At 41.4% G+C, this 19,765-nt stretch overlaps 1 protein-coding gene across 3 annotated transcripts in view; it reads left to right on the top strand.

The window, feature by feature from the left end:
* Window positions 1-3,220: 3,220 nt before the first annotated feature.
* Window positions 3,221-19,765, top strand: part of nap1l1 (nucleosome assembly protein 1-like 1) — a 30,338-nt gene continuing 13,793 nt past the window's right edge. For 2 of the 3 annotated variants that reach the window (XM_022210730.2, XM_022210732.2), the window contains exons 1-7: window positions 3,221-3,362; window positions 9,804-9,842; window positions 10,891-10,979; window positions 13,089-13,191; window positions 16,704-16,845; window positions 19,032-19,124; window positions 19,494-19,622. In XM_022210730.2, coding sequence (XP_022066422.2) covers window positions 9,826-9,842; window positions 10,891-10,979; window positions 13,089-13,191; window positions 16,704-16,845; window positions 19,032-19,124; window positions 19,494-19,622 — 573 coding nt within the window. In that variant the 5' untranslated portion in view covers window positions 3,221-3,362; window positions 9,804-9,825. The remainder of the gene's footprint in view (window positions 3,363-9,803; window positions 9,843-10,890; window positions 10,980-13,088; window positions 13,192-16,703; window positions 16,846-19,031; window positions 19,125-19,493; window positions 19,623-19,765) is intronic. The other variant, XM_022210731.2, reaches the window with a different exon arrangement.

The raw sequence follows: 19,765 nt of genomic DNA, 5'->3' as shown, positions 1-19,765 counted from the left end.
TGATACAAGGAACAATTGATTAAATTGTGGGGGGTTTTCTGAGTCCCATCAATTCCTGCTACATATTTAGGTCACACGATTTGGTATCTGTACATAATGTACACATGAGTAACACATGCCTGTGCTCACCTCAAGGTCATTTTGGGCAAGTATGGTAGGTGCATAAATATTAAATGGCCACATTCTATGTTGCTGTGATTTCTGATCATCAATAACTAATAAACAAATGCTGCATTTCTAAAAAAAAAAATGCTGTATTTCTGACAATACCATATTGGGGAATGAACAGCCTTGGTGGAGTACTGTGCTTTCATAGTGCTTTTCTAGTTGAGTAACTGATCATTAAGAATACCTTTGCAGAGGAAAAGTTATTTCCTCTGACTCAGTGTAGTATCCTGGCTGAACATAATTTCATTAGAAGTTGTCCCAATTCAAAAAGATAAATGCAAACCAAACATTTCTTAGATTACGAAGTTCCCAGGCTAAAGCTGCTCAGCCACCAGCTTCACTCTGGCAGCTCCCAGGTCCAAGTGGAATCTAAAAGACAGCAGTGATAGGAAGCCATCCCTCTAGTTATTTGCTCCACTGTCTATTCCTGTGCTACTGGCCAGCATGACTCAGGGAAATATTCACCCCTTTGCTTCCTGACATGGAAGACACACGTGGGAAGCCTTCCTCCTGTGGGAAAGCGTAGAATGAGACAAATCCGACCTTTGGGCTTTTGCCAGATATCAGTGAGAGGAGGTTTGAAGCCGAGCAGCACGCCTGGTGTTAGTAACACAGTCCGCTGCCGCCTGATGGATGAATCACACTGAAATCCTCACAGTATTTGCCTCTGGCTTCATTCAGGGTCACAAGCAAGAGGTTGTCTGAGTCCGTCTGTGTTTGGAAATGTGTCATCACTGAGGATTTCATCTCTGTGGGTTCTCCACATTCTATTAACAAGTACGGCAACAGCATACATGTATTCTCCTGGAAACCCACGGAGACATTTTCTCTCATATATCAGGATGCTGAACACAAGTGGCCATGCTTGAATAGTAATAGGTGTGCTTCTACAGAGCAGCTGCAAATCTGCTCCGTCACTTTTGTGAGTTTTAACAGGTGAGAAAATTGCAATTTGAGCTCAGGTGGCACAAATATGACTTCTGTGATGTACTGGAAAATTGAACCATTTCACAGAGAATTTAATCTTCAGAACTTCTTGAAATTACTCCAGAACAGAGAGAACAGGGAGAAGGTTGTTGAACTAATGCTACTGACATATCAGAAAGTCAAGACAAGTGCTTCATTTAGGTGGATCTTTGTGTCTCTTGAGGTCGCTCTCTGGTCATTACTTAAATCCGTAAAATTTCTTTGTGTCAAGTTTCATATTTTGATGATTTTTCCATGAAAATAATCCATTCATGCCTTAAAATGTCTTAGATCTAACTCTACACTGTGCAGGTCTATAAACTCCAGACACTAACTGCAGCTTGAGCACACCAGCTCACCTACAACTGCTGTAAAACTGTACAGCTTCTTTACAGTCCTAGCACTGAATGATTATTTGGTTTCAAATTGAAGTTGCAGTAAAAAAAAAAAAAAAATGCAATTAGCAGATCACAAGGGCTGCAATTTAGTGCAAACAATTTGCAACACCACCCAGGGTTTAAACTGTCATGGCAGTCGTTTGACACATTCAGACCTTTTTTGTGGTCTGAAAGTCACACATTTGATGGTGTCTCATGTCCTAATGCTCTAATGCTGTGTTTTACAGACAATTTTACAGTCTTAAGGTGGAAATAGTTGGTCATGGTGTCGGCTGCTGATTTTGTTCATGATGTGGTTATAAAAAAGATGAGAAGAAATAAAGATAGTGAACATTAGAGCAAAAAGTGCAGACATGGAGGACTCCAGGCAATCTTCCAGAAAATGTTTGGTTTAACAAAAAGAAAAGCACTCAGAGAATGCAGTACTCCGGCAAGGCTGCTCAGTTGTTGTATCATTTCTGATGGATTAAATCTTTAATAAAAAATTACCTTGCACTGAGCATAGACATGTGTTATGCATGTATATGTTATGTACAGATATCAAATCGCATGGCCCAAATATGAAGCAGATGGTGCTAATTGACGAGACTCCGAAACACCTCCAAAATTTAATCAATTGTTCCTTGTATCATTCCTGACGGATAAGTCCCGATAAGTCTACAACGGTCAATTTGTAGTAGGATCTCAATCACAATCGTCAGCAGGCAGCTGATGTAGTGTTCACTTGTAGTCATTGATGCCATGCCGCTATCTCACAATGATACAGAAATCTTTAACAAATCTGTGGATCCAGACTATAAGCTGCATAAAGGTAGCTACCTTTACAACAGCATGCATTGTTAAATGCAATGCTGTCAAAAGGCAACAACAACTAGATAGGCGCCTTTTTAAGGTTGTAATATTTGTCATTCTGTACTTGAAACACACATCCTAGATTCCAAGTCTTCAGTCCCGCGGTGTCCTTGTGGCAGATGCACCATTGTCAAAAGAAAAAAAATCTACAAAAGATCTAGAATTGTCAGCTTGATATAATGGTATCCATCTGCTGATGAGATATGACTGAAAGCTCCAGGGAATTGTCAGAGTAAAACTGCTGTTTCCAAGGTCAGTAATGGTGATGTAGCTCTAATGAAGCATTACAATGAATGGACAGAAATAGGATTTATCTTATGAAGAGGAATTTTAAAGGGAATGAACGTGAGGGATGAAGGGGGAGCTTGTTGCTAGAATCAATAGTGTTGCATGATGATGAGTATGATGGCTGGGGACGGTGATAAAGATAGTCATGCAAATGTGATGCAAATGATGGTAATGACAGTGCTGAGGACAGGGAGGACACTGAGGGTCACACTGATGATGATGATGATGATGATGATGATGATGATGATGATGATGATGATGATGATGAGAGGGAGCACGACTTGATGGTGGGTGTCTGCTTGGATGGTGAGGATGATGAAGCTGCTGAGTGACGCTGAGCAACATGATGAGGAAGAATTTAAATGTGAAGGAAGTAGATGCTAATGACAGAGGAAGACCCTAATAACACCATGAGATGATGAAGAAATGATGTGGAGATGATGGTGGTGGTGATGATGATGTTCCCTCTCCTCTCCTCCCCTCTTAGGGGCACCCCTCCCCGCCGCCCCTCCCATCAGCAGCGTTGCCCCGGTGACTGCCGGTTTACGTGATGACGTCGGATGTATATGAGCGCAGGCGGCGGGATCTCTCTCCCTTTTACCGCCATCGGAGCGGAGTCTCTTTCTTCCCCGAGACCGCTTCACTGCGCAGCGCCGCCGAACCAGTCCAGCCTCCGGCCACAGAGCTAAGGTAAGGGGACAGGGACCCGGGAAAGGCTTCGGTGCCAACGCCCCAAACTTGCGCGTCGTGTCAGAAGTTTAATTTCATCCGCGCTGCGTTGACAAACAGCGGCGAAGAGGGGCGGCTGTGCTCTGCTAATGCTAGTCAAGTCAGATAGCGGCAGCAGCCATTGAGACGGGCTCCACCATGATGTGTTACACGCGATTTAAAAAAAATAATAAATCAGCCCTTCTCCTGTATGCCTCCTCTCTGCCGGCTTGTTTTCACATCCACTGCATTCACAGGGATAACCAGCCGTCGGGTAATTCCTGTAATTGTCTTCGTTTTTCGACATTTGTTGACACGTGTCTTGTATCTTGTATTTTTGGACTTGACCTTATTTTTTTGGAGGATGAGACCCGGGGTGTGGAACTGTGGACGGGACTCCGGACTTTAGGGATCCGGCACACGGCGCTCGATCGAAGCGGACCGCCTGGTTGTGTTACATAAAGAAAGCAGGTTGAAACGTGGTGCCAGCACTTCCTAACTGGCCCATATTTTCTAGTTACGGCACCGTGTCTGTCGAGCTGTTCCTCCCACTTGCTCAGCCCAAGTAGTGCGCATCAAGCTAGCAGCTCGTAAGCTAGCTTAACTAGCCAGACACACCGAGGCTGTGCAGTGACAAGACCGGGCAGGCCGGCTAAAGTTACCCAGTTAACTAGCCGGGAGGGCGGCTTGTTTGTGGGACAAGTGAGCGGGCATTAGTGGTCAGTGAACGTTTCAACAGGTTGGCAGGCTTGCTTGGTCCAAATGAAGTTGGAAATGTGGTTGGAGAGAAAGCATTCAGGCTCCCACCCGGGGCTTTTTGTTAGTCACTGATGGTTTGCTAGACTTGAGCGTGCAACACGTGGTCGCAGGGTAGGATTAGGAAGAAAAGCTTGCCCCAGAAAGGAAAGGGTCTCCGTCTGGACACACTGTTGGACCATTCACTTACCTCATAAAACATGTGCCGACTAGCTTTTGTTGCTTGATGGTTCCTTCCAAACTAAACAAGACCAGTTAAAGCGGTAATGTTAACTCATATCATGAGTCATCCGATCAGATGCAGAGGCTTTGTTAAAAAGATGTTCTGATTCTTCTTAGGGGAGAAACAACATAATGGTTAGATATTTTAAGAATTCCAGCAATGGCATACGATCCAGATGCCCTCATAGTTCCTCACAGGCTTCACTTAACATGCATAGAAATTCCTGCAGCCTGGTTTCAGTGCAGCTCTTTGTCCACATTGCATTGCCTACCTGCATCTATTTTTGTCCATTTTAAAGCAAGTATCACCCCAGCTTGTAACAGCCTGTCATCTCATTGTGCACAATAATAGTATTTCTGAAAAGTGCCGCTGCTAAGAGCTTTCTACAGTACTGTGCCATCAATAATTTGGAACATACAAGGTGACTATGGTAGTGCCGGTCATCCTGTCTTAGATTTTATAATGTGGTGTGAGGCATATGTGTCTTTATTATGCTTTGACACATGTGTATTTGCACATTCATCTTTGTTAGCAAAAAAAAGTGAAAGCTTTAAAATGTGCCTCCGTGTTCAGAAAGTGGCAGGTTGCGGTGCTGGGTTGAGAAATGGGACATGATTAAAGCCACAAATCAGTCAACACGCAGCTTGCTCTCTTCATCACTTATCCCCTGATGAAGGAAGAAACAATTTGATCTGTCACGTGGCTTTCCTCTGAGCTCAGTGAACAGTCATGTCAGCTCTGTAGTTGAATAATCTTGCTGCATTAGCTGTATGTAGGCCACCTAATATATAGAGAGATTGTTATGATGGCTTTGACCGTATAAAAGACTACTAAAGACCTAAAAGACATTTCATTTTCAGTTTAAACTCCTCCTTGACTGGCACTCCATTCAAGTTTGACACCAGAAGGGTGAAGTTTTGGGCCTTGGGACTGGGAGCCCTGCAGCTGTTAAACTGTCACCATCTAATAAGGGACTGATTTGCCCCTGGCATGAGAGGTGAATGCAGTTAGTGACGGTGGGATGGAAAGGCAGCAGATAGGTGGCAGTCAAAGACCAGGATTAGGAACCACTGCCGTCCTCTGTACCTTTTGTTGAAATGTCATTTAAAATTTTCTTCAAAAGATTTGGCACAGACCATGTGCTCTGAATGCTTCTTGTTTGTCCAACGACCAAATGAGGATTCTGAATGAGGGCTAAACAGACAACTTTAAATCAACAGTTCGACTGCAGTTTAGGCTATACGAGGTGTGGCTAAATAATGAGACCAATGCTGTAATTCAGTGTTGTTTAATTCAAGCACATTGAAACTTTCTGAGGTTGTTTATGCTTCCCCTCTGATCAAAGCGCATTATGTGGTTCGACTGGCGTAAACAGTGCCATTTAGTGGCCTTATCTTGTACACTTTGAGGCACATCTGATCCAGAGTTTAAACTGTCATGTCTGTGATCCTACACATTCATGCCGCCCTCCATTTGTGACAGTAGTCGTTTTGATAGCAACACAGTGCTGTCACTTTTTTATTGATTTAAAAACATTTGTTTACAAATAAAATTGTGATTAGATGTTTTCTCCCAAATCGCTCAGCCCTAATCTAAATTAGAACTGATTTAATAACAATTGTTCCCCATGATGAAATTAGTTGCTTCTCATTTTCATAGCGGAGTAAGCATTTTGCTTTTAAATGGTCAAGAAGTGGTATAAAACAGTCTTGATTTCTGGGGATATAAGGTCATGTATTCAAAGTGCTTGTTGAGTTTTACGTACCTGCTTAAATCCCCCAAATATTCACTCTGTTTTACTAGAAAAAAATCCTCCACTTAAGTGCTGATGTATTATTTCCTGATCAGCTAATCATAGTTACACTAGTTCAGTTTAATGAACTGTGTCACTGTGATTCAGTGCGATCCCACTCTGTAGGTGTCATACAAACACTTGTAACAAATTTAATTGGATTTTATCACACCTTGTTCTGAAAGATTAATTTGGACAACACAAATTTATCAACCAAAATCTCAGTGGTGTATTATCACATATTTCTGTCAGAAGTTTAATGTAATACTTGGCAAAGTCTAACTTAGTTGTTTTGTGGTTCCTGCCAGCAGCGCTGACAGTTGAATTTTATACTGCAGCATTTAACGCCCTGTGTTTACATTCTTATCAGACCAAGGTGGCATCCTGTAGGGAGTAACATGCTCATGTGACTAATTTATTGTTGGTTCATCAGCTGTCTCATCTTCTTTGTTTCCCTTTTTAAAAACAAAACAAAACACAAGCATGAAATTGATCAGTGTTGTTCTGAACTCTGAGAACATTAGAGTGCTCTACTGAGATAGCTTTGAGAAATACAGCTGTTTGCAGTTTTGATTACAGGAAATGTGTGCTCAATCATGCAGTGGAATGATCAGCTGCTGGCTTTTAGTCATCAAGTGAGCACCGGTGGGACAGATGCTCCTTCGTTAGTGTTGCTAGGCCTGCTTTATGGCTGCAATTGTGGTCTTTCTTGTCATCACAGTCTGATTTTTGTTACTGGTGCTGTTGCAAAGCCAGTGTAGAGAGTGACGGGACAGGATCAGTCTGGATACTTACTATCATGCAATGCATTTGAGCCCTGTCGGCACCTTATCACACATATGTAGGGTGGTGATCTAACAGGCTATTATGAGGCCAAAAGGATAACTTTTTTTCCCCCAGAAAGCCACACATTATGCCAACTTCTTTGGGTCTGTTCTCATCCAGAACTAATATTGAAAATCTCCTGGCCCTTACACAACCTGCTCAAACTGTTTGGTTACATTTGATGTGCAGATTTCTTCCTCGTCTGTAATTGATCACAAGACTTTAGGCTTGAGTTACAACCACCTTAGCACTTGCAGGTTTTGACACCCTGGTCACTTTCAGGTCATGATCTGCCTCACGGTCTTATGGGTAGCGATGATCAATACAAGTCTCCCCTATGTGCCCCCTGTGAAAAGAACGCCACAGTAATCAATCCCTCTCAAGGGAAGAAGCCGCTGAGAAGAGGTGAGAAGTGGGTGACTGACACCCACAGTTGATCCTGTCTGGACCCAAAAGGGAACTTTTTTTTTTAATATAACTGATACACAACTCAACCAAGGCCAGGATGCTTAATACAAATAAGCTGTCCTCTGAAAGCATGAACAAACTTTCAATGAATAAATGGCAATTTTAAACTAAAATTATCTTCTTCCAAACAAGAATTATAGCATTACTTTCAAAATATTTGATTAAATCAAATTTTCTCAAGTCAAAGTTGAATTAATTGTATTCTGCACAGACCGCATTTTTGTCCTCTTTATTAACTTGTGTGTTGGCTGCAATTGGCCACACATTTCAGTGGTTATTGAAGATTGCGAATAGCGATCTCCAAATGGCTCCTAAATATATGTAATATTTGCTTGGACAGATTCTAAAAGTGATTAAATTGTGCTCAGTTATGATGGTTTTCTTACTGTTATACTCTTTAATTGATCATGAGGGAAATCTGATATGAAGGTGATGGTTAAGAAATTTTAGGGAAGTGTAGCTCACCACCTGCTGCTTGTTGTGGCTGATAGTGATACCTCATACTTACCTAGAACAGTTTGTGCAAACATCAGTAGAAACATAAAATGCCTGTCCAGAACATTCCTTGGAAAAATGACACATACATACATTTTAAAAAAAATAGCTCTTTTGTCTAGAATCTGGTACGAAGGGAAGCTGTAATCGGGTTCCACTGTTGGAACTGATTAACTCATTGATTATTCATTCTAAAACTACTGGTCTCATAGGGTGTTTTTGAAAAATAAAACAGTGTGTTGAACCATAATTTTGTCCTGTGTCACCTCCCAAAATGGGGAGGAATGTGTTGCTAACACACTTAGCCGTGTAGAAAGTTAAGCTCCATCCAGGTAGACTTCTTTTTTTATTGGTGGCATATTTTAGCATATGGATTTCCACAGTCTAGTTTGTTTAATCAGTTTGAGTATCTTGTGTGTAGAAGAAAGGGTTCTGCTCCGCTTTGATCTTTCGCTGGATGTCGGTGAAGTGTTGTGTTGACTGCTGCGTAGGGTTCCTTTTTATATGCATTTTTTATGCATTTCCTCTCGAATGGAGGTTGTGCACACACAGCAGTATTCTGCAGGAGTAGGATTACTTGAAATGCTCATTTTATTTGATTGCCATTAACATGGTTAGGATGGGGACATTTCATAACTCTTTTATGTAAAATGTAAGTTGCATAAGAGAAGTCATGTAAAGTAGTGCTCATGTTCTGATAACACAGAAGGGGGATGCATCGCTGCATATGTAGATGTGATGTAGGAAGGAACTGGAATTTTTCTGGAAATCCGTTGGCTATGACTATCAACAGTAGATTTGGATAAAATGCATTAAAACACAACTGGGAAAGTTATTACAGGAGTTTATAGACAAATGCTTTACACCTGAGCCCAGGTAGAGGTGGACAAATCTGAATGGGAAGTGGAAAAAAAGAATTAGAAATGGATTTAGTATTCAAGGTTAACGATGTTCGAAAAGACATTCCATTCTTGTTTTTTTTTTCTGCTATATATATATATATATATTTATAAATATCATTCTAATAGAGCAATTTTCAAAAGATGAGTTGTGTAACTCAATTTCATTCAAGAAAGTGTGATTTTTGTAGTAGTGCATCTGTGTGTAAAATAAAAAGAACTTTCTAACACAGTGTTGCGCAGATAGATCTAAGAAAAATTTACTCTGGATGGCATTCAGATCAGGCTGTGCACTCATCATACAGAGCTTCGTGATGCCAGTTTAAAATGTCAAACAAATTAGTCGTGTCGCCTTGCGTAGTGGGAACAATTGCACGTTCCTGCTGACGGCGGGCGCCTGTTTTTGGTCATCGACAACCTTTCTGGAGCCAAAATTTTTCCATGCCGCTGATGTTTTGTTTCGGTTTTGCACCCAGATCTTCCTTTAATGTTTCTGTCCTGTTTGTTGTTCATTCTTCGGTTTATGTGTGGAGCAGACAAACAAAGCTTGGTTTAAAGAACCTTTAAATCAGTCTATATTGTTATGTCTGAAGGATATTGCAATGTGAATATTGAGAATGCCTTATTGCACCGTCAATGCTGAAACAACATGTTATATGGACAGTTAGTGTTTTATTTTAAAAGTCTTAACAGATCACTTAAAAGTAAAGTCTATAAATGTACCAAACTTTAGATGTATAGAAACGTCAGTAGCAACGATGAGACATTGCTGGTGGTGCTTCAACGATAACTGTCATTCATTTTGTGTTACTAACTTTAACATCACTCCTGTATTACTCTGGCCTTGCATGCAACCTCAGGGGTTATTTGCAAATACTGCTTGACCTAATCTAGTTCCAGTTCAGTGTAATTTTTATTAGTTTAAGCCAGCATTTCTAAGCTAATGTTCTCTTGTCTCCTTCTAGCATCCTTTGAGACTCAGCAAAGATGGCAGACTTGGACAAGTAAGTACATCCTCTGCTACTCTGTCACACACTTGGCCTCTCTGCCACCTGGGTCTTTGACAGTCGTAGGAAGCTCACCTGCTGTGACATCACTGATTTGGGTGTGGTCAGATGTATGTCATATTGAGCTGATGGAGGGCAGTGCAGCAGCCTCCTCCTGCAGGAGCCCTAATGGAAACCGTTGTTTATTAAACCCGGGGCTGTTTGGGCTCAGGTTGCATCTTGACAGCTTTTCACACTACATGGGCACACATGCACAAACGCACACAAACAAGGCGCCTCACAACATCTGAGTGATGGAGCTTAACATTAGTCCTGCAGGAGTGACGCTCCAGTAGTTGTCACACAACATAGATGGATGCTGTCTCCCTTATATACACACACACACACACACACACACACACACACACACACACACACACACACACACACACACACACACACACACACACTCTCCAGTGTTAGCCATTGATTTCCAGCTCTTGCTGCCGACATGAGAGGCTGTGCTGGTGGAGCTGTGTCATGTTCAGCATTGAGCTCTCCTGTGCTGCATGTCAAAGAAGGGTCTCATGTTTCACTGCTTGGAACAGCATCATGGGTAAAAGCCTGCTCTAGTTTTGATTACTGCTGGAGTGTTTTCGATCTGCACTGCATCGCACAGTGTAAACAGAAGAGTTTTGCAGTGTATTGTCCTCTAGGAGAAAATGACTGAACTTGCGTATGTATTTAGGGGGTACAGTTAATGCTTATTGTCAAAGTACTGCTATGCTCAAGCGAGAAGATTCCAGTGTGAATGAGAAAAGGTTCCCTTTTATTTTTTTCTGCTCCAACAATCAATTGTTTCTGCAATTGGAAAGGAGTCCAGTAGCTAATTTCCTGCTGAAGCCACTGGCAGGGTGGCTAAAGTCGCTGGCAGCCTCAGTCTAAACATGCCAGGAGTAGTTTGGTGGCCAGTGTTAATTCTGTCCACTCATAAACAATCCAAAGTGTCTGTGTTTTGGCTGACCTTCCTTTTTTCTGCCCTCCCCCTCGGTGTCTCCCTGAGCAGCAAAGACCAGGCTGAGATGGACCCGGCAGATATGGAAGACGTGGAGGAAGTGGAAGAGGAGGAGACGGGGGGAGATGAAAACAGCAAAGGTAGGCAGACTGTGTCTTATGTCTTGAAAATCTGGTCTTACGATGTAGGTTATTCTGTTAATGTGACGGTGTACGAAGCAGAATACAAAATTTAGATGATGAAATGTGCAGAAGTCTTGGTAGAGAGTGAATGTCGGATCATTCAGGTGTATTAAAATGTCACTGGAGTAGCAGAGCAACAGTGTGAACTCTATGTGCCTCCGCCTGCTATTTAAACTAAGCAGGAGATATTTGCATGACATGATTTTGAATTGTAGTTAAGAGCTGGGAGGCACTAATCTGCTTTATTTTGGGATCTTGATGCTGTTTATGCGTCCTTTGATGCTCAATAAATGATTCAGACAGCCCCTCTTTTATTAGCCTACTCCATGCTCATTGTGGATAGATATAGAAGACTGTTTGGCCTCGTCTTTTTATAGCAAGTTGGAGCAGTCTTTAAAAAGCCAGACTTGAATGAAAGCTCATTCCGGCTGCCTACGACTGATCTGTCATCGCGACCACACTCTCAGGAAAGCTGTACACGATGCCTGGAAGCTGAGGGGGGATTATAAATGCATGAGTAATACAGTTACAGCTTGCCAGCGTTAACATGCAGTACAAACCCTCGTTACGGAGCCTCACGTATCACAGAGTCACACATCAAAGCTGCCGTGAAACAACAGTAACAAACTCAAGGGATCCACAAGTCGGCTCTGAAGATTTGTGGAAGTGAACTGGTGTTTTGTTTTTTTGTTTTTTAAACTGCACCTTAAATTATGAAGCGGCCCACGTCCTCAAGTTTATTCGCTGTAGACAATGTTGCTCCATGTTTTTTAAAGCAGGGATTCATAAATGATGTACCTACATATGCTCAGGTGAATGGGTGGAACTTGCTCCCAACGTTGGCAAGGTCACTGGTATCCGACCTGAAATACAGATTATTTGTTGAAACTCTGCGCTGTTGCAGTTTAACAGTTAATGGCCTTAAGGTTTGAACAGTGTATCAAGATGATGCTTAAACTGATATTCCATCTAAAATCTAACTTTAAGTGTCAGACACTCATTTTATAGCCACATTTTAAGTCTGCATTAGTTGAGAGAAAGTGAAGATCAGTTTTTGGTGGAGTAATGCGTCTCTAAAACAGAGTGGATACACATTCATTACTTCAACAATGACATCTGCCACCGTTTTAGCTAAGGCTCATTGATTTGTCCACCAAAGAAGCATCCCGTATCAAAGCCGCTTGTGAATTCAGAGAGGCATAGGTGTATTTATTTGACTCGATGCAGACAGCTGATCTATTTTAGCTGCTAACGCACCGCAAGCAAAATGCCAAGAAAAGTGACTTCTAGTCTCTTTAATCTTCTCACCTGCCAGCAGCGATCTGACTGAGCTTTGATTGGTGCAAACAATGTGTTGGACACTTGGGTTGTACCATCTGTCACCTGCCTGGTAGCATAAAGGAAGAGACACCCCATGCTGAAGACAGATGCCTCTCGTGTACATGCGTCATTGCCTAACAACTATTTTGATTGTCAAATATAAGGATGCACATTTTAAATAGTGTTGTTTTCTGATAGCCAGCAGCATTATCAATAAATATATTAATCGATAAACCAAATGACGCATCATTCCATATATTAACAAAGCTGAGTCTATATGGCAAATACAAAGTCATCAACTAATTGAAAATCCAATGAATAAAGAATACTGTAAAATGAATATAGTTAAAGGGAAATGACAAGTGATGTGTGAAATCCATGTTAAATACAGGTCAGCACTCATTATGTGATAGAGAGATGACAGAATGCTTTGGACAGGAAGCTGATCTTGCTCTGTGTCCTCCACCCTGATCACATACTCTGGTAAACAGATCTGCAGCATCTCTGGCTCTGGTATCGCAGACAGGATCAATTAATAATGTTAACCAGAATAAATAAAAATGTTATGCAGCTGCTGATTCCCTTCCCCAACATAAATTTGCTTATTTAAGTGTCGCTTTAGTTTAATCAAACCTCCCACTCTGGGTCAGTTCTCTTTCAAATTCTAGGTGAAAGAATACTTCAGCAGTCCTCAGTCGATTTGCTTTGGTAATATTGCACTTTTGACTGTGATGTGTTTGTCCTCAGCTCGTCAGCTGACTGTGCAGATGATGCAGAATCCACAGATCCTGGCTGCGCTGCAGGAGAGGCTGGATGGTCTGAACGGCTCACCATCAGGGTACATGGAGAGGTGAGGGGTGCTTCATTTTCTTGTTGGTAACTCCTTCTCCAAACATTTATTCAACATACCCCTTATCTAGTCGTCATAGAAGCAGAATCGGCTGCAGCATAGTAAGCAGAATGCACTCTGGCTAAGGACACTGAGGCCGGTTGTGCTAAAGCATAGTAAACACTTCCTATGGGCACTTTATATTGATCAGAACTGCAGTATTTTACATTTTCTGTTGTGTTATGTTTGCATTTTGTTTATGTTGATTCGATATAAAACTGTGTGTGTTGCAAAGCATAGAATCCATTTAAAACTTGTTCAGGTACTTGCTAATCAGACTGAGTACTGTTGCTTTAGGCTGCAATCACTTACTTGCAAATAGATGGTGGGTGGATGTTTTTTGCTTGGCCAGTTTGCATACTTTTTCATAATTAGTTTTCTAAGTGGAGACTGCACCTTGTTGAGTAGCAATGCTTCTATGCAAAGCAATTTTAAGTTGAGTTCACACTCGGTTGGCAGCAAAAATTAAACCGCTGAATGTAGAAGTGAGGATACACTTATGTAGCCAGTACCAACACTGAGTGAGTCCTAACTGATGCTCCATTGAGCTTTAATTGATGAACTGTGGAGCTGTTCACATGAAAATTATGTCAAACCCCAGCCTAGGGTTCGGTCAGTTTTTAACCGTCTAAAAAAGCAGTGTAGCAAGAGGAGGTTGTCACAGCTTCACTTTGTACAGAGCGGCTCAACAGGCCTGCAGCTTGTTTGATGCACAGCCATTGTAGAGTTTGGCTTTGATTGGCTGAACTGCGGCAAAGAAAATGGAGGTCAGCAGAGGCAACCTGAGAGAACAAGAGATGCCTGTGTACGTCCATTTAAATGCCACTGTCTGACATATACCAGCCCTTTGTGGCAGATTTGACCTGCTTTTTATGTACACCTAGCAGGAATTTCAGACTGTTAATATGGATTTAAGGCAGTGAAATATTTCACAGAATTTCAGAAAAGAGCAAATTGTCTATTCATATAAAAAAAAGAAAATGTCAAGCACTCTTCTCCCATTCACTTGGAGTTCACTTAGCTTTGAGTACCTGTTGTCCTTCAAGAAACTGCAACATACCAGAAATCATTTCAAATGAATGCACACAGCAATATGTGTTTTCAGTGGGGCTTTTCAAGTGACTTGTTCTGCTGTATAGGTTCACTTCCAATCAGTACATGAAGATTAATTGATGGACAGTAAACAGTAGTTAATTTGGATTGATGTGTTGTTTCTGTCACACTCTGTGATTCATAGTTGAACATGGAAAAAGTCCAGGAAGGGTGAATACTTTTTATAGCATTCATGAGCTTTTCCTACAAAGGCGTTGAATGCACCAGCTCGCTGAAACCTGAAATTGACCTGAGAGCAGAGATACAGTCTGTACCTCCAGCAGCTTTTGAGATGCTGTGTGAATGTAGCTGTGTTTTGGCTGTGGGGCTGTGCCACCCACTGCTCCTCTCCTCAGCAAAACCATCAGCAAGCAGCTCTTTGATCAGCATGTCAAGTGTTTGGCAGTCGCTAACAAAGTCACCAGTTACATCCCAGCACTTGGGACCAAACATGCATTCCCCTGCCAGGATAGTGCAGGCGTTTTAATTTACCGTACTGCGGAGAAACTTGATTCTGTGCAGCCTCACTAGAGCTCTGAAAGCCTGGTTGACCATCCTGCAAGATTATCCAGCTGATTATGAAGCAGTAATTAGGATGTTTATGTGAGGGTATAGTGTGGTCATATGAGCGTTCTTCAGTATATTTTTGCTTGGGTGCCTTGTGTAGGACAGCAAAGACTTGCAGTTTCAAATGCAAGGAGCATCTGTACTTTACTATATGATTAATAATATAATAGACAATAGTATAAACTAGTGGTGGGACACGATTACAAAAGTTCATCTAATCAATTAGAGGCTTTGTAATGAACTAATTGCAATTAATCGCATTTTAATCAAAGTTTTGCAATTAAAATAAATTTTGGTTGACTGAATCGATGAATAGACGTATGTGAACTTAAATGACAAAAATGTTTGTTTCATTTCTATTTATCTGCATTTTTCATCTGTCTACTACATTCACAGATTATTGCAAAATCAAAGTGCAGTAATAGTGATTATAATTAACATTTTAAGACTTTTTGTAATCTCGGGCACTTTCAATGTCTTGAAAAGTGGTCTATTATGGGATGCTAGGTTAGCTCTGGTGCTACAGCAACATGTTTTGCATTGAGGTGATCAGAAAACTCTAACAATTTGCACACAGGCACACTTTTATCCAAGCTGCCATGGGGAAGATTTTAAAAAGAATACGTTCTAACCAAAAAACTCAATATTTAATTAATTAATCAAAATGAACATGTTAAAGTCCCACCCCTAGTATAAACAACAAAAAAGTCATTTTTCTGCATCCAGTACTTCTGCTCTTAATGTGGTAGTGCATTTTCCTGATTTTACTTTATTGCTTTTGCTTTACATACCATTTTAAATGCAGGACCTTTACTGTCTGGTGTTAGTACTTTCACTTAAATGAGTACAGACCTACGATTTATTAAGACTAATGCCTTAGGAGATGAGAAGACACACAGGCATTCAGCTTGCATGATTAATGGCACAGACTGATTGCAGTAGATGTTTGGTTGGTAGGGTCAGTACACAGTTAATTTGGTGGTGTGAGTGAAATTTGTCTCTCTGATAAGCATAATCTAAATTTCTTAGTAATTCTTTTGAAATCAGATCCCATCATAGTCCAGGACTGTGGAATGACTGAGCTGATTGTTTGATGTCGTCTTTACATTAAGCTTGCCGCTTCTTAAATGTTGAATTTCCTCAGGAAGTGAATGCCGAAATGTCCTCTTAAGACTTCTTAAATGATGTAACGCAGAGGAACCCGCTGCATCATCCACACCAGGAATCGGGCCACGAATTCCCCAAGCATGCAGCAGTAAATTTGTGTACAAATAGGACATAATTTCTTCACCAGGCCATTAAATTAGGCAAATCTCAATAAAAGCTGTTGGAGGCAGAGTTTCAGTTTGTTTAAAGAGTGTACTTGGAAGGCCACTGTGACTTACTGCAGATCCTCTGGGGAGAATTCTGCCCTGCAGTGTGTTGTTGTTCTCGAAATCTCTCACCAGATTAACTTTTGAGGCAGGGTCCTCCGTGCCCCCGTTTGCTCCCTATTAAGCACATTTTGTCCTGTGGTTTTAAATTTAGTAAATACACGGTCATATAATTGTTAATATCTTTAGATTACACATTGTTTAATCATCTAATCAAACCAGCAACAACAGCAGCTCACTTAAATGTACTTTGACTCTGTTACAACTCATCATTCTGTTCATTATATGTTCAATCATTATTTTGTTTTACTTGTCAAAAGTGCCATAATTGCAGGTGAACTGTTTTGCACTGAAAGGACAGCGGTAAGTCAGGGAAAAAAAACAGGCAAGCTTTCCAGGATTGTCCTCACGTCTTTTCTATTTTTTACTGTCATCCCACAGTTTACCAAAGGTTGTCAAGAGACGTGTGAACGCCCTGAAGAACCTACAGGTCAAATGCGCCCACATTGAAGCCAAGTTCTACGAAGAAGTCCATGAACTGGAGAGAAAGTATGCAGCCCTCTACCAGCCCCTCTTTGACAAAGTACGTCATGTTTTCTTCACCGATACTTTTATATATGGATTCTGTGTTTCTGAAGCCCACCACTGTGTTAAAAGGACACAGTACATTTCTAAGTTAGACATTTTTGTTCATCAAATGGTCACAGTAATAAGGTAGCACATTTACCATCATGCTTACTGTCATGCAGTCAACCCCCAAAGACCTAACCTTGACAGCAAGTTGATTTCTCGCGATATTTGTGAGTTCACAAATCTCTCAAGAAACCATCTTGCTCCGCTCCCGCATTCCCTGTTCGTACAGAGCCAAGTTGGCACGGGCCAATCACGCAGCAGTATTCGTGTGTGGGGCGGGATATCCGGGTGTGAAGAGACGACACCAAGCGCCAGTAGATCAAAACAAACATGGCAACGGAGGACAACGATCGTGTAGATGCTGCTATTAAGTCAGTTTTAGCTGAATCTCCTATCACTTCTTTGAAGGAAGAACAATGAGAGGCGCTTTACGCATTTCTGGATGGTAAAGATGCTTGTGCTTTTTTACCTACGGGTTTTGGTAAGAGTTTAATCTATCAATTGGCTCCACTCATTGTGAAGATCCCGCGATTGGCTAAAAACAAACCTGTCAGAGGCGGGACATACTGTTGCATTGTCCAGTCCATGCCTCTTTCCTCCGAACGGATTTACATGGAGCGGTCCCAGATTGATATTGTGGAGTACTATCAAGTACTACACAATTATTAATCTGGCTATTGCCAGGTTACCAAAGACCCAATTTGAGCAAAACCCCCCGTCAGGGCAGTCACAGCCAGGCTCTGCAGCGCAAACATTTCTCTCCATATGCGAGTGAAAATTAGAGTGTAGAAAAAAATATTAGTATGTAGTGGTAATCAACAGTGTTCTTGCCTCAACGTTGGCAAAATACATGACTATCTCTTCTGTTATTACCATAGATCAGCGTGCACAACATTCAACTGACAGCTTCATCTTTATACTGCAGTAAGTGTCAGTGGTTAAAACGTAGGCAGTGGAAGATCACATCAGCATTAATTCAGATCATTGTCAGGTCAAAATAAAGCCTGTTGGGCTGTTTGCTCTCTGTAAGCCGATGTCCAAACCGGACCAAAGCGTATGAGGCAGCAGCTTTAGTGCATCCGGTCCATGTTTGATCACTGTTCTGTTAAAATAAATGTGAGGTTGCTTGTTGTCGTCTGATACTCAATATTCAAGGATATGGATCTTATTGCGCTCATAGGTAGACTTGATCAGTGTCCGCCCCTACTGTTATGAGTCGATTCAAGCATGCATTTTTAAATGCAGATGTTATTAATGCATTCTTCCTCAGCATCTTTGGTCCTGAGCGCACACACCCTGTACTACCTTTGATCTCTGTAGCAACCTTAGGATTTCAAAGCTGTGCAGCCAGTTCCAGTGATCCATTTTAGAGCTCAGATATAAAACTGATCGTTCTAGTGTGGCTTAAAGCTGTAAATGTGCTACCATAGTATTCACAGCTTATTAATCTTTACAGCTGAAGTGTCTTATGGGTCTTGTCTTTACATTATGCCATGTGCCCCAATTAAATAAGCTATTCTAGAGAGGTGTCTTTGCTGTAATTGTTTGTAGTTGAGATGAAATGACCTTGTAAAGACTCCAGACTGCAACCAAAATGTTGACATTTGATGAGAGGGTGCGAGTTCAGATTTCAAGTGGTCGCATTAGTACGAGTGTACGATGATCATTCAGGTGTTTTGGTGTCGCTCTAACTGGTGTAAGCAGCTACTGTGTTAACCACAGGGTGGAAACTACTACTTTTATAACTTTCAGCTGTGTGTTAAAAAGCTCGTGAATTTTTGGCATACAAAATTTAACATGCTGCATATTGGGGAATTTTTATTTACTTTTAATTTATTTTATTATGGAATAGTGCACAATGAAAACAAACAGATGAGAGGTTTTCATCAAGTAAATGTAACCTTGCTCCCTCAGCTTTCCTTTGTGATGTTTATGTAGACGGTAACCCGGATGTTTCTCAGGTTGCTAACACAGCTTTAAAGGCTTGTTTTTATGTACACAAACCAAAGATGAACCTGGCTACTTTCCCATGAATAGCCAGTTGACACCTGTTTCATAAGAATTGCAGAACATGTATGATGTAACCTTAATTTGTACGGCAAAGGTGCAAACTTTGTATTATCTGGTTCTTCACAGAGAAGTGACATAGTGAAAGCAGCCTATGAGCCCACAGATGAGGAATGTGAATGGAAGGCGGATGAAGAGGAAGAGCTGACAGTAAGTAAGCAGGTACAGGTGACGTATACACCTGCATGCTTCCTGTCTGGCTGAACACAGGGCTTTGTGGCTTTTTCTCCGTTTCCCTCTGCTTTCACATTTTATGCATGCAGCTTGTAGCCTCATCCAGAGCAAATAAAAAAGATGTAGCTAGTATGTAGGAACAGATTTCAGCTGTGCGACTGATGAAATTGTTGTACTGTTTTTGTTGCTTCAATGCAGCTAGTTCTGTTTCGTTCTTTGTGTCTGGTCCCCCATGCTCGGTGCTGGATGTGGGTGTAGCTGGTGGAAAGCTGTTCTCTCCTGCGTACAGCGATGAATATGTGCAAAGGCAGCAAAAATTCTGCCTTATTTTGAAGAGAAAATGCCTCTCTTTAACAGGATGAGATGAAGGAGAAGGCCAAGCTAGAGGAAGAGAAGAAGGATGAGGAGAAGGAAGACCCCAAAGGCATCCCCGAGTTCTGGTTAACGGTTTTCAAAAACGTGGACCTGCTCAGTGACATGCTGCAGGTAGGCGAATCCAGACGGATGCTGGAGAGGAAGAGAAAATGGGTCAGACTGTAGCTGCCTCCTGCAGTGAAAAATCAAGATTTGCCTCCACCTGCTGGCACAAGCTGGTGTAGAATTGAACAAAATATTTTGCACCCTTGAAG

Source organism: Acanthochromis polyacanthus, chromosome 1 (genome assembly GCF_021347895.1).
Source record: "Acanthochromis polyacanthus isolate Apoly-LR-REF ecotype Palm Island chromosome 1, KAUST_Apoly_ChrSc, whole genome shotgun sequence".
Taxonomy (NCBI): Eukaryota; Metazoa; Chordata; class Actinopteri; family Pomacentridae; genus Acanthochromis; species Acanthochromis polyacanthus.
Note: the sequence above shows the minus strand (reverse complement) of the source record. Positions and strands in the feature narration are given on the sequence as shown.